This window comes from Caretta caretta, chromosome 2 (genome assembly GCF_965140235.1).
Source record: "Caretta caretta isolate rCarCar2 chromosome 2, rCarCar1.hap1, whole genome shotgun sequence".
Taxonomy (NCBI): Eukaryota; Metazoa; Chordata; order Testudines; family Cheloniidae; genus Caretta; species Caretta caretta.
In genome coordinates this window covers 195762621-195776357 of record NC_134207.1, presented here as the reverse complement: position 1 = coordinate 195776357, position 13737 = coordinate 195762621, and the positions used below count along the sequence as shown (strand labels likewise).

General features: G+C 42.7%; 2 protein-coding genes across 4 annotated transcripts in view; one reads left to right on the top strand and one right to left on the bottom strand.

Moving 5' to 3' along the window:
* Window positions 1-9470, top strand: part of TGFBR2 (transforming growth factor beta receptor 2) — a 79290-nt gene extending 69820 nt beyond the window's left edge. For all 3 annotated transcript variants that reach the window (XM_048838652.2, XM_048838651.2, XM_048838653.2), the window contains 2 exons: window positions 4228-4355; window positions 7000-9470. In XM_048838652.2, the coding sequence (XP_048694609.1) occupies window positions 4228-4355; window positions 7000-7179 (308 nt within the window). In that variant the 3' untranslated portion in view covers window positions 7180-9470. The remainder of the gene's footprint in view (window positions 1-4227; window positions 4356-6999) is intronic.
* GADL1 (glutamate decarboxylase like 1) overlaps window positions 1-13737 on the bottom strand; it is a 244640-nt gene that overhangs the window by 117736 nt on the left and 113167 nt on the right. The gene's annotated exons all lie outside the window — the stretch shown is intronic.

Sequence of the window (13737 nt, the reverse complement as noted above, 5' to 3'; positions counted from 1 at the left end):
CAAGCTTTTAGGAATACCTGACACTGTTTCACTATGAGAGAGACAAGGTGGGAGACGTAATATCTTTTATTGGACCAACTTCTGTTGGTGGAAGGGACAAGCTTTTACAGATTCATAGAGTGGAAGGCCAGAAGGGACCATTGTGATCATGTAGTCTGACGACCTCTAGAACACAGGGCATAGAACTTCCCCAAAATAATGCCTAGAGCAGATCTTTTAGAAAAACATCCTGTCTTGATTTAAACATGGAGAATCCACCACGACCACTGGTAAATTATTCCAAAGGTTCATTATTATAGGTTTTCATCTTATTTCTAGTCTGAATTTGTCTAGCTTCAATTTCCAGCCATTCAATTGAATTATATCTTTCTCTCCTAGATTGAAGAGCCCATTATTAAATTTTTGTACCCCATGTTGTTACTTGGGGGGAGGGATAGCTCAGTGGTTTGAGCGTGGGCCTGCTAAACCCAGGGTTGTGAGTTCAATCCTTGAGGGGGCCATTTAGGGATCTGGGACAAAAACGGGAGAGTGGTCCTGCTTTGAGCAGGACTAGATGACCTCCTGAGATCCCTTCTAACCCTGATGTTCGATGATTCTATACGTATAGACTGAAATCAAGTCACCTCTTAACCTCTTTGTTAAACTCAATAGATAGACTCTATCGCTATACGGCATGTTTTCTAATTCTTTAATCATTCTCGTGGCTCTTCTCTGAACCTTCTCCAATTTATCAACATCCTTCTAGAATTGTGAGCACCAGAACTGGACACAATATTCCAGCAATAGTCATACCAGTTCCAAACATATAACCTCTCTGCTCCTATTTGAGATTCCCCTGTTAGCTCTTTTGATCACAGACTTACATGGGGAGCTCATGGTCAGCTGATGATCCGCCATGCCCCCCAAATCTTTTTAAGAGTCACTGTTTTCTGGGATAGAGTCCCCCATTCTGTACGTATGGCCTACATTCTTTGTGACCTGTCCCCTTCATTATTTACCATTCCCCAATTTGCGTCACCTGCAAACTTTATCAGAGACAATATTATGTTTTCTTCCAGATCATTGATAAAAATGTTAAATAGCATAGGGCCAAGAACCAGTCCCTGCAAGACCCCACTGGAACACACCCACTCAATGACAATTCCCCATTTTGAGACCTATCAATTGGACATTTTGTAATCCATTTAATGTCTGCCATGTTAATTTTATATTGCTCTAGTTTTTAATCAAAATGTCATGCGGAAGCAAGTCAAACACTGTACAGAAGTCTAGGTATATTACATTATCCAAACTTATTATCGCATCAAAAAAGATATCAAGTTAGTCTGACAGTATGTATTTTCCATAAACCCAGGCTGATTTGCATTACTCTCCTTTAATTCTTTATTATAGTTCCTTTGCTTAATAAATAAGTTAGCTTTAAATGCAAAACATATTTTGATAGTCTATGAGAAACGTTTTTCTTGTGTATCCAGCACATTTAAGGTAGTTTTATTTTAACAAAGTTAAAATGTTTTTGTATATTTAATTGAATTTGAATTTCCATTCACATAGAGCTTGACTTGAATCATAAGTAAAAGACTCTTGATCACCTCCTGAGAAATGCACCATTCGCTATCTTCTAACATAATAAAAATTAAGAGTATCCAGCATTGAACCATGAGCCTCCATGTCTGTGTAGCTCAAAAGCTTGTCCCTTCCACCAACAGAAGTTGGTCCAATAAAAGATATTATCTCACCTACCTTGTTTCTCTTATATCTTGGGACCAACATGGCTACAGCAACACTGCAAACAACTGTCTCACTATATCCCCCATAACAGTGGATGGTGCTGGTGTCTCTTAATGAGGCTGCCTTTTTATTGATACTTTCCAGCAGGAAATGGTTTCATCCTCCTACTCTCCCTCCCTCCCCCGCCGGCCTTCGTCTGTTCTATCCTCCTATCATGTCCTGACTGACTAGGACTGTAAGCGCCTTGGGAAAGGGACCGTCTTCTGTGTTGTTTGTACATATTGCAATAGGGCCATGATCCTTTGACCAGGGTGCATAGGCACTGCCATTGTCAAATGATAAATAGTGGTAACATATAGATCAGGAGTCAGGGAACACCAATCCTATTAGAATTCATGACAAAACAGAACACTTTCCAAGGTATTGCATGGTTCTGATATTGATTTTAATGAGATTTGCTCATTAATTTTGGAAATTGAATGTCTCTGCTTTTTCATTGTGCAGGCATTGCATTGTACTCATGGGCCTCAGACTGTCAAGATGGCAGTTTCCATTTGGTTTTAAGGGCTACATTCTGCTAGCCATACTCCTGTTGAGCAGTCTTACTCTGCTGGTGGAACTGTCTGTGGAACAAGGTACTAATCAGCAGGAGCAAGACTGGAAGACTCTGGCCCTTAATTGAGTGCTTATTTAATTATATTCAAGACTTAAAGACAGTGACAAACTCCTAAGAATTTAGGAACTGCCATGCTGGATCAGACGTATGGTCCAGTTGATCTAGTATTCAAACAGTGGACAGTACCAGACACTTCAGAGAAAGGTGTAAGAACCCCACCCCACCATAAGCATATGTGGGATAACCTGCCCCCACATTAGATCTCATCTTGATCTCCAGTATTTAGAGATTGGCTTAAGCTCTGAAGCATGAGCTTTAATATTCCTTCCATAAATTGTCATTATCAGTAAGCGTTGTAACCCTGGATATTTTTGGTATCCATATAAATATCAAATTCCTCTTTGAAGCTTGCTAAATTCCTGGCCTCCACAACAGCCTGTGATAATGAGTTCCACAGACTACTTATGTATTGTATAAAAAAGTATTTCCTTTATCCGGTGAATTTGCCACCCTTCAGCTTCATTGAATGTCTCCTTATTCTTCTGTTCTCCCTGTCTCATAACACAAGTTCATGTTCTACCTTCTCTATTGTACCATTCATTATATGAAGCACTTTTTATCGTGTCCCCTCTTATTCGTCTCCTTTCTAACGTAAACGTTTCCAATGGTTCAATCTCTCTTCATACAAGAATTTCCCCAGGCCCTGGATCATTCTTGTCGTCTTTCTCTGAACAATTTTAAATTTTGAAATAGCCTGCAAGATGTGCTGCACGGTATTCCGGCTGAGGCAGTACCATTGATTTATCCTACAGCATTATTATAATGCCCTTATTCTTCATCCCATTCCTTCTTGTGCATCTTCTAGGTATCTAAATGCAGTCACTAGAATATCTTGTCAATTACATTTCAGTTTTTCTAATATAGGTCACATTTTGAAAGTGCCCTCAATTAACTCCTGGAATGAAACAATAGGCAATAGAACAGGCCAACCTCATAAATCTTTATCCAGTACCAGTATGTCATTAGGCATGTCCCTGGGAGTAAATTCTCCATCTGTTTCTAAAGAATCCACAGCGTTTTTTACATTGTGTCAGCATTTACTGTAATATTGCCACTCCCAGAGATTTCTTGAATTTTCTCCAAAGGTCCCATAGGGCTTAGTCCTTCACACACACACATACACAAAAATATGGAACACACAAACAAAAACTAGAGTGGAAAGACTCTGACCAACTACATAGTTCCAATAGAGCAGAATCTATCTCCCCCCGCTCCCTTTTTAAATTAATATTTTGGAGAGGGAAAAAAAAGTACACTACTTTCTCCCAGTGATCATTTCTCTGTAGTGACCAGGGAAGCCTGTACTCCACCTATCAGCACTGCTTCTTGCCTTAATAAGCTGCACCTCTGAATTTCTCAAGCAACTGTTATCCTTACCAGTCACATTCATAGGTAAACCCTAGACAGATTTCAGTTGGATGTCCACCCTCAAAGTGTTTTCCCTAGATTTGCAAACTAAGTCAGCCCAAAGGGGCCAGTCCTGCAGTTTCTGCTCAGGCAAAGCTCTTCCCTGAATGTGGACTCCTGGATCAGACTCCCAAATTGTTGAGAGTCACTATGATGTGGTGATTGCTGTTAATGTGAGTAATTATTGGGGCATAATGCAAATGAGGATAGAATGAGCCTGCCAGGAAAAAGAAAAAAAATAGACTTACATTTTAGAAAAAGCCACAGGTGTGGCTTTATTTGAAGCTGGTCAGCTGGTACATCATGGGCTGTGGCAGTTAAACAGTTGATCCTACTTCTGTAAAGGGCTCTTGACACCAATATAACAGGCAAACCCATCTGAGTCTCTTTGTGTTTACTTATTCCCTTGGCAGAAGTGAAAGACTACGAGCCCCCATTTGGTTCTAAAGTACGAGAGCACCCTTGTGTAGAAAGCATGAAGGACAATGTCTTGCGAGATAGAGGGCGTCCAGAGATCCCTAGCTCCTGGCTCAACCATCAGGTAAGAACATGCCATGCAAGAGACTGTGGCATTCAGCCACTGCCCTGAGTAGGGATGATTCAGTCCAGACACAGTCCCTCATCCAGTGCCCTGGTGTCCAGAGGGCTGAACAGGCTGCACCAGCTGTTAAGAAAAGGGTGAGAGTTTCTTAATTGGCTGGCGGTGCTGGTGCCGCTGCCCTTGCCCATCCACATCACACACCCCATTGCTCAGCACTGGCTTTCCTCTTCCAACCCCACCCCATTAGTGCAGGGCAGTGAAGTTCTACTGCACCCGTGGCCTCAGGAGACACAGTCTCTACCCTAAATGATCCACATTAACTAGAAACCACACCCAAATCAATCAGCCAAATCTCAGTGGAATATATTGCCCCATAAAGCACTCCCAGTTCAGGCTCCGATGGGTCAAAGGGGAGAAAATGCCATATGAGGCTCCCTTCAGCTGAGAAATAACTGCTGTCAGACTCCGAATTTTTCTCTAGGGACCATCAGCAAGAGCACGCCAGCTGATCTGATGGGTTAAGGCAACAGAGGAAGGACAGTCTCTCAGCTCGTTCAGGGCTTTGCAATGGAAGCATTAACAATCCTCTTCAGTTGTGAGCTCTGAACCTCTCTGTTGGCTTTAACCGGTCCTGAAGAACATGGTTGGTCTCACATATGGTTAGTCACAGCCCTCTCATCTCAGTCAAAACCTCAGTAGGGACTTGCCACAGTCTGGACTACAGGGGTGTGAATTGTGGAGCGCTCTGACTGCCTTGTATAGACCCTGCTGGCTCAGACTCAGAAGTGCCTAGTGTGTGTTAACGTGGGCCTGTTCGAAACCAGACTATGTCAATGCAAACTAGGTACCCTGTAGTTTGAGCCAGTGGAATCTACATGTGCAGTAAAAGAGTGCGCTGTATAGTTCACACCCTGGGAGACGGGACTGTGGCACTGTACAGACAAGTCCGGAGTGAAACTGTCTGAAAACCAGGCAAGGCTGTATATTTCTCAATGCCTGCTCTGGCTGGTACCACAGAAGCAGACAACCCAGTCCTGAGCCTGTCGATCACATCAGTGAAATAAACTGACAGCTGCTCACAGAAGAACACAGTCGCCAGTCACTAACGAAGTAGGGCCAAATAAATGAGGGCAGGAACCAGCCTGATTGTCTCAGAGAAACAGGAGCAGGGAAACACTCCAGTTCTGCTGCCAGCACTAGAGCTGCAGATGCCCATGAACCTTAGAGCAATTGCTAGAGAACCCTCAGGACACTTTGCCCCTTGTCTAGCAACAGGCGAGTGCTTCTCACTAGTTGCTGCCCTGTGGAATCAGGGGGCAGGATAGTTGCTGCTCCCTCACGACACCATTATGGAGAGATTGCGGCCCGCCGGTGCTTATCCAACAGGCCCCCTAGAACCGCAGACGGGGAAGAGCATGGTCTCTGTACTTGCAGGGGCTCTGCACAATCTGGCCATAAGTGAGGTTTAATCAAAAGGATAATTTAGGGAAATTGACAGCACTGGATTTGATCTCACTGGTAAGGAGCTTTACTAAAAGGAGTTTTGGTTCCCACCCTATAAATCCTCTCAACATTTCATGCGGTGCCACCTAAAATTCAGCAGGGCATTGACTTGAGTGGAGCTATCACAGTTTATCCCAGGTGGGGATCTACCCCCAGAATTCTTTAGTACTAATTTTGAAATCAGTAGAAGCTGCTCTTACTGTAATGGCTCCTTCATACTCATTTTCTTCATCTGCAGTTGTGTTTTGGTAATGAACCCATTATTCATAGGGATAACATTCTGGAATAGATTTACATATTGCAATGTTTTCCCCCTTAATGGGACTCGTTGCACTATTGATTCCAAGTTAATGTTTAATATTTAATTTAATTTACTGATTGTGATTTCAATGCCAGCAGAAAATGAATGTTATTTGTATACAGACAGTAACGTTCTGCTAGTAACATTGACATCAGGCAACATCACCAATTAGGGAAATTATATAATTAATGTGGTATTGTGAAGTGTTATTTTTTCAATAAAAATGTTAATATAAATCCTGCTTAATGATCTTCAGTGTCAGAAAGCAAAGCACACAATTTCCTGGCAAATATCTCGTTTATACAGATATTGCTAAGACACAGCTGGTTTTATTTCCAGTAAACATGTGCAGCAGCGTTGCAGTTACACCCAAATACCTGTGAGTAATGTGTGTCTGCAAGATCAGGGCTTTTGTTTCTACATAGAGCCAAGAAACCACAAGGACCTGAACTGGGGTCTGATACTTAAGTTTTGCTCCAGATTTCCCACTACCCTCTTCATGATCAGCTGACCAGTAATAGTGAGGTTATCATGTACCATAGCACACTTCTGAAACACACTGCTGGACTCTGCAGTAGTGGTCCACTGTATTTTATTCTACAGTAATGGTCCAAAACCTGTAGTAACTCTGCTGTAAACAGTGCCGTATTTTTATATAGAGTTCTCCCTACACTTCACATCAGATGATTATGAGACCAATTCTGTAAACACTTACGTACGCCAGTAACTTTGCTCACCTAAGAAGTTGCACAAAATTACTCACACACAAGTGTCTGTATTGCCTGAGACCTAACTGTCCTGTAAAGGAATTCATTGCTGGTGTTTCTGTGCCCGTTGCAGGGTATCCAGATGGTGTGTGAGACTCTTATTGAGTGTTGGGATCACGACCCTGAAGCCCGACTCACTGCGCAGTGCGTGGCTGAGCGTTTCAATGAGCTTGAGCACCAGGACAGACTCTCAGGAAGAAGTTGTTCAGAGGAGAAAATCCCAGAAGACTGCTCTGTGACCACCACCAAGTAGCAACAGCTCAGGCTTGTGTAAAGGAGGGAGGTTGCTCCTGAACTCATGCAGCTTGGAAAAAGAAGAGGTCCTGATCAGTGCCTGGACTTGCTTCTTGTAGTACTGAGGATCTTGCCACTCCTTTTAAGTGGGGTCTCCAGAGAGGGACAAGAATTTGTGGGAACCAAAAATAGGGAGTTGGTGTCATACCGTGGCTGCCTTAGATCTTGTCATGGCTAAGCTGTGTTAGCACTTCCTCAGGAAACAAGATTTGACAATAGCCAATAATATTTGCACTTTATTAATGCCTGTATATAACTACAGAAGAGCTATTCTTATATATACAGCCATACTCTGGAGAGAGTAAAATGTGCTTCCAGGAAACTACTAGTACCTAAGAGAACCCTGCCCATTAAGGAAACAAAGGGAGAGGTCTCTCATGATACCAGCAACAACGTGCTAGGCACCTCACCAAATGCATAGGAACAATAGGCAATAGAAAGGAGGCTTTCAAATCACATACTTATACATATCTTGCTGCTCTGTATTTTAGAGAGCTTGTTCACAGCAGATAGATTTGGCCTCAGAATCTGTTTGTTATGCAGTAACTATGCAATCATTTCTGCAGCTGGTTTCAAAAGGTTTTGTAAGTATTGTTCAGTGGGTCACCAGTGCACTCAGATGCTTAACTATGTTCCTCAAAATATTCCAAAAAATAGGGGTTGTGTTTTTGACTCTTAACAGGTGTCTCCATACAAAGGTCATTCTCCCTTATATGTTTATTACTTTGAATTTACACTTCATGCTAGCAGGCTGCAAAATATCAGAGGAACACATTTCCTTCCCCCTACCCTATGAAATCAGGCAAGGCTGATAATACTCCAGATGTTTTGCATTTGCTGTACATTCTGATGAAAGGCAGGACTTTGTTTTTATATCAATACATGAAGAGTAAAAAAAACTTTTTATACACAGCATGTCTAATTTCTTGACACACAAGAAAAGCTATAGGGAGGTCAGACCATCTAGCCCAGTATCCTGTCTTCCTGCAGTGGCCAATGCCAGTGCCCCAGAGGGAATGAACAGAACAGGTAACCATCAAGTGATCCATCCCCTCTTGCCTATTCCCAGCTTCTGGCAAACAGAGGCTTAGGATAACATCACTGTCCATCCTGGCTAATAGCCATTGATGGACTTATCCTCCATGAAAAGGAAAGAACGTCGGTGTCCTCGGTTTCTGAATTCCCATGCAGATCGAACACTCTAACATAAGATTGTCATGTACTGCACCTACCCCGTAGTTAGAGCTGCTCCCAGCTATTCAGTATGACTAGCAAAATGTGCATTCCAAAATTCACCCATCAGACATTGCTTACATTCTTTTAGCCTTCCAATAGGGTTAGATTTGAAGTTGGCCTCATATTGGACTTTAAAGTAAAGCTTTCAGTATTTCCTAAGGGTTCTGTCTTCTGTGATCTGTGCTCTTCTCACAGAGGAATAAAATGTGCCATTGAAATTAACAAAACAATTCTCCATTAATAAATATATAGAGAAAGAGGTGTGTCCTGTGCAATTATAAAAGCCTTTGTCAGACCGACATTGATATTTTTCTAGGAGACTGCGCTATAAATCAATAGGAAACATGTTTATTCACATAGAAGTTAAGATTTATGGTGAAAATATTTTATTTAAAATGTTTTTGTATCTGCTTTTATAATAAACTACATAGAGATATTTAAAGAGTGGTGCAGAAAGTCAACAACTAAAACTGAATTCAGAAAATACTATGCCGGATTTTATAGGGGGACTATTTTAGCTGAATGGTGGCGCTACGGCCCAAAGGAATATAGCTTAGCTGCTTTGTGCTGCAAACATCAATACCGTTGTTACTATAAATGCCGTATGGTGCATTGATGTGTCCTCTAGGTAGAGCTATGGCCCATTGACCTCTAGTGGTGGCTGTGGAGAATGCATTCCCGTAACTGCCTGGAGAGGAAAAGCGAACCATTTTCACAAACTGGATAGTAGCATAAGATTGTAGCATGGCCTGTTTTTCCTCACTCCAGGGTAGAGGCCAAGGAACAGCATCCAGTAGTCCCTGACACTACTGACATTTTTACTACTACATGTAAAGGGAAATTTTTATTCTGCTAAGGAGTATGTCACCTGTCCATCATGTATGAAATAGGAACGTGGATATATACTCTGCCTTAGCAAATGTTTCATGCACCTATTTTCATTTTATGCCGTGTTTGTTTTGTATAAATCAAATGTTTATTAGAGCAAATAAAACAACTAGAGACTTTTTTTTCCATTGGGATTTTCTTATCCAGACAAATTTTCCAGAATGAGGAAGGGACCTTGCTAGGGAAACGTGTTTCCTCAGAGAAAGCAAGCCTCACGCTGCTGCTATCATTCATAGTCCTCCCCTTCACTCCAGGTGCCTGCGGGTGAAGTTCAGAGCACAGCTGCTTTGCTGGCCGCATGGCTACTCCCAGCCTATCCAGGCCACAATCATAGCCTCCTGCAGGGGGAATAGCCTATGGAAATTTAAACCTGCCCCCGAACTGCTAACCTCCGCCCACATCAATAGCATAGCCACACCTGCTGCCAGCGTGGGTGGGATTAGCCCAGTTTCAAACTGATGGCTGAATCCCAGGCAAGGCCTTACGTTTTGGTCTGATAGTGCAGTAACCCAGCAAGACACTTGCCTGAGCACCAGGTTAGAGGAAGGCCAGATTAGTTGGGCTGTGCTATTGCAGCTACTGGTCAGGCCTCTGAGCCTGCCAGTCCCAGTTGGGAATGATGCCCCTTTGGTAGAAGACAGGCCTGAGCCTGGAAAAAAATGGCACTGAGTGCCACAGTTTCTCTTTGAGCTGCAGAGTTATTAAAAGTAGCCTGGGGTGAGGTGGGGGGTGGAGGGGAAATAGGTTCCAGCCCCTGTGTGGCACTTCAGTGGTTTGACGTCAGGGTCAACAGGGACTCTGAGTGCTCAGTGCTGTGGCCTGTCGAGGAGCTCATAGGCTATTCTAACCCTACAAAAACATACTGGCACACTGTTAGACCCCCCCCACACACACACACGCAGCCCAGCCCCTAAGATCTGTTTAAAGTCAAAAAGCCTGTGGCATAATCCAATGTGAAAACAAACTAAAAAGCACAGCGGATACCTTTCCAGGGAAAACCTCAAGGAACATTCAGCTCTAAAGAAAGTAAGCACTCTACTTTTAATATGTGCCAATTAACCCCCACCCATTTGTGTTAGCCTAAAAATTGCCATCAATACCCTTCTGCTAGTAACCTTAATTAGCCAGGCAATCACAGTTTAAGGCCAAAGTACAAAGCACACAGAATTCACCTGTAGAGGACAAAGCACGGGCCTTTGGTTTGCTGTTGAAGGAATACAGAATTGCAAAAAATTGTCTGTGTTACTGGTTTGTACAGCACCTAGCACAGTGGGGGTCTTAAGTCTTTTTTAGGGCTCTATGGCTAGTAGAAAACAAGTAGTCAATAATAATGCATGGCCCAGCCACTGAGCTGTACTCACTGCAACTCAGGAGGTAGGCTGGGAAGGTGGCATTGAGGCTTGGGGAGAGCAGACTCCTAACACAACTTTGAGCAGCCTGTGCCTGGACCCAGCATCAGGGGGCTGACAAGGCAAAGGTGGTCCTGGCCCCACTCCTCTGTCTGAGGTTTCAGTTGTGATAAAACACTGCATATTGAAGAATAATTAAGGATGCTTCCTTTGCAGGTGTCACTAACAACAAGTACTGTACTAAACTTTCTACATGGGTCATGAATGCACTGGGCCTTGTTCTTGACCCCTTTCTGGCCTCTTTGGGCAAATGTTTATGTAAGCGAGTTTCATGAGCGTGATGGCTAAGGGGGTGGAGAGGAAGGGGCGCAATCCTCACAGTGCTTAAGGCCATGCTCAACTGTGAGAACTGCTCACGCATGTCACAATTGGCATAAGTGACTGAGGCGAGGCTGTGCAGTCTATTGCAGGCTCAAGCCCAGAAAGCACACGCCACCCAACTGCATCACAAATAAATTTGAGAAAAGCTTACTCTGTTCCCAGGTAGACAAACAGGCAACATGTAACTAAGTACAACTGTCCGCAGAACTGGATGTGTTGCTGCCACTAATTCTGTAAGAAATTATTTGTTCAGCTGTAATCTCTTCTTTTAAAAAAACACGTTAAACTAGTCTAGTATGGACCCTGCCTGAACTTTCTTTGCTGCTTTACGGTGCTGCTTGCAGGAAGCAAGTTTGCATAATGGGGAAGCCTAAGGTAGTAGCCCTCAATGGTAAGGCTGGCCAGGGGTGTTGCTGGGCCCAATCCTCGGTAGGAGGCATATCTGGAGAGCAGCGACTGCACTCTGCGTTCACCCCCTGCACAGCTCTGCTTGAAGGTGCAGGATTAGGGGTTTAGGCTGAAAGCAGCAGATATATCATTGTTATCTGAGTGCCACGTCTTGGGTCCAATTCATCCCTGCTATATCACCTCTGAAGTCAATGGCATTAAAGCCGGTATGAATCCAGCCTTTTGTTATCTAGAGCTTTTCCTGATGAAAAGTGCCACCCGTATTTATTTTGATGTATCTGTTTCTCACTGGAAGATGCTGCTATTTAATGGTGTAGTGGCAAATACCCCCAGAACTGGTATTTAATACAGGTTAGGATAGTTCACCATAGAGCTGAATACAAAAAGTTAAACCAGCAAACAAAATCCAGAAAAATGGCCAGCTCGATCAAAGCACTGCACGCAACTCCCAAATGATGTAATTTCATCCTGATTGCCAGTGGCTGACAATTCACTCAGCTATTTAACAATATAATTCATACTTTTAAGTCTAGACAAACAGAATCCCAAATGTTTGCAGGTTGTTCACCAAGGTTTGTGGCTCAGTCAGGAAAGCAGGTCATTAGGATTGCTAGAGGAGTCATTCCCATTATAAAATTAATTCATTCCAATTATGAATGAGATAGGGAGCACATAAAGGAAAGGAATTGAAACAAAGATAGGCACAGCCACCTGACCCACACTCTCCACAAGCATTCAGCTGTAAAATTAATTGCCCACTTTTCCTGAGGCGAACATGATTGATTTCTCTCCTAAGAATAATATAAAATAATACAGAAGTGCAGATTAGCACAGCTCTTACACCCATCAGGAACTAGCAAAAATGGTCAACCATCCTTCCCCCAATAAAATAAAAAGCAAAAGCCTCCTGTAAAAACACACAATGTTTCATACAAAGATTTCAGTTCCAAATATTGTATATGGAATATATTAAATATAAGGACACAGTAAACAACAGTACTCTTTACTCCAGTACTGCACTCGTGGTTACATGGTTCTGCGCAAAAATTGGTTATTAGCTATATTAAAACCTCTGCCAGAACAGACGCCATAAATGTAGTAGGCTAACAAATGATGCCATGGAGACTGGCAAAACTGCAAAAAATTGCTCCATCTTTGTGCCAGCCTTGAGCCCCTTTTCCTTTCATTCTCCAAGTCTCACCTCTGTGCCTTTCTGACAGTGCCTCAATGCATGAAGCAAAATGTGCTGTCCTCAGGAATCAGAGAGCAAAAGCAAAAGAGGAGTTAAGAACTCTCACCACCTGGAAGACCAGCCCTAAAATGGCCACTTTAAGGCTCCAGCTCTTGCTGCATGCCGGATTTAAAGGGCCAATTCCCAGAAAGAGACACTGAGAAAAAGAGTTCCTATCAAAGGACAATCCTACAGTGGTAAGGGTTAGAGAGCAGGTAGTTACAAAGGCAGGTGCTGTCTTTGTTTTATGTACCGCTGCTATCTCACACCCGCACCCTGTTTAGGAAATCATCACAATCTCTTATTTCAAATTTAATTTGGGGATGAAAAGGGCATTTATTGGACTACATTCCCAAGCCAGCAGCTGTTGCCACTTGAGGGGGGATATCTGGCCACCTGACCAGTGGCTGGGAGAAGCACCTGGGAAACAACTCTCTTTGACGGAATCTAAATAGCTGTAATCATAATGGTGAATGTAACAAACTAAACAACTGAATCCGTTCTGATGGCAGTAAAGATGAGATTACCTCCTCCTGCTGCTGGCTGCTCCTCAGCAATCATCTAATCCTGTTCTGGAATGTTTGCATTTTCACCCACTGCGGGATCTATATGGATACAGGAGTCCTCCTCCCACAGAGATCCTTGCAGGATCAAAGCACAGGGAAAAACACTGTTAAAAAAATGGGGGGAGGGATGCAAGGGGAGTTTCCCATTTAAAAAAAAAAAAAAGATAATTTTTGATGAAAAAAATATTTGAAAAATTTCAACCAACTCAAGTTACAGGGTTTCCATTAAAGGCTTTAACATCTTCATTGGCATTAGTGTTTTTCCAAGACCACATTTGCAATAATATTTTATGATCAGGTCCCAGTTACCAAGATCATGTTTTCTTTGAATGCTTTAAAACGAGCTTTATGTTGAGATATGTGTAAAACATTGCCATAATGCAAAGGGAAATTATTCCCTTCAAAGGGCTCATCCAGAGTAAACAGACAGACCATAATATTTTTTTTCTTTTTGGTCA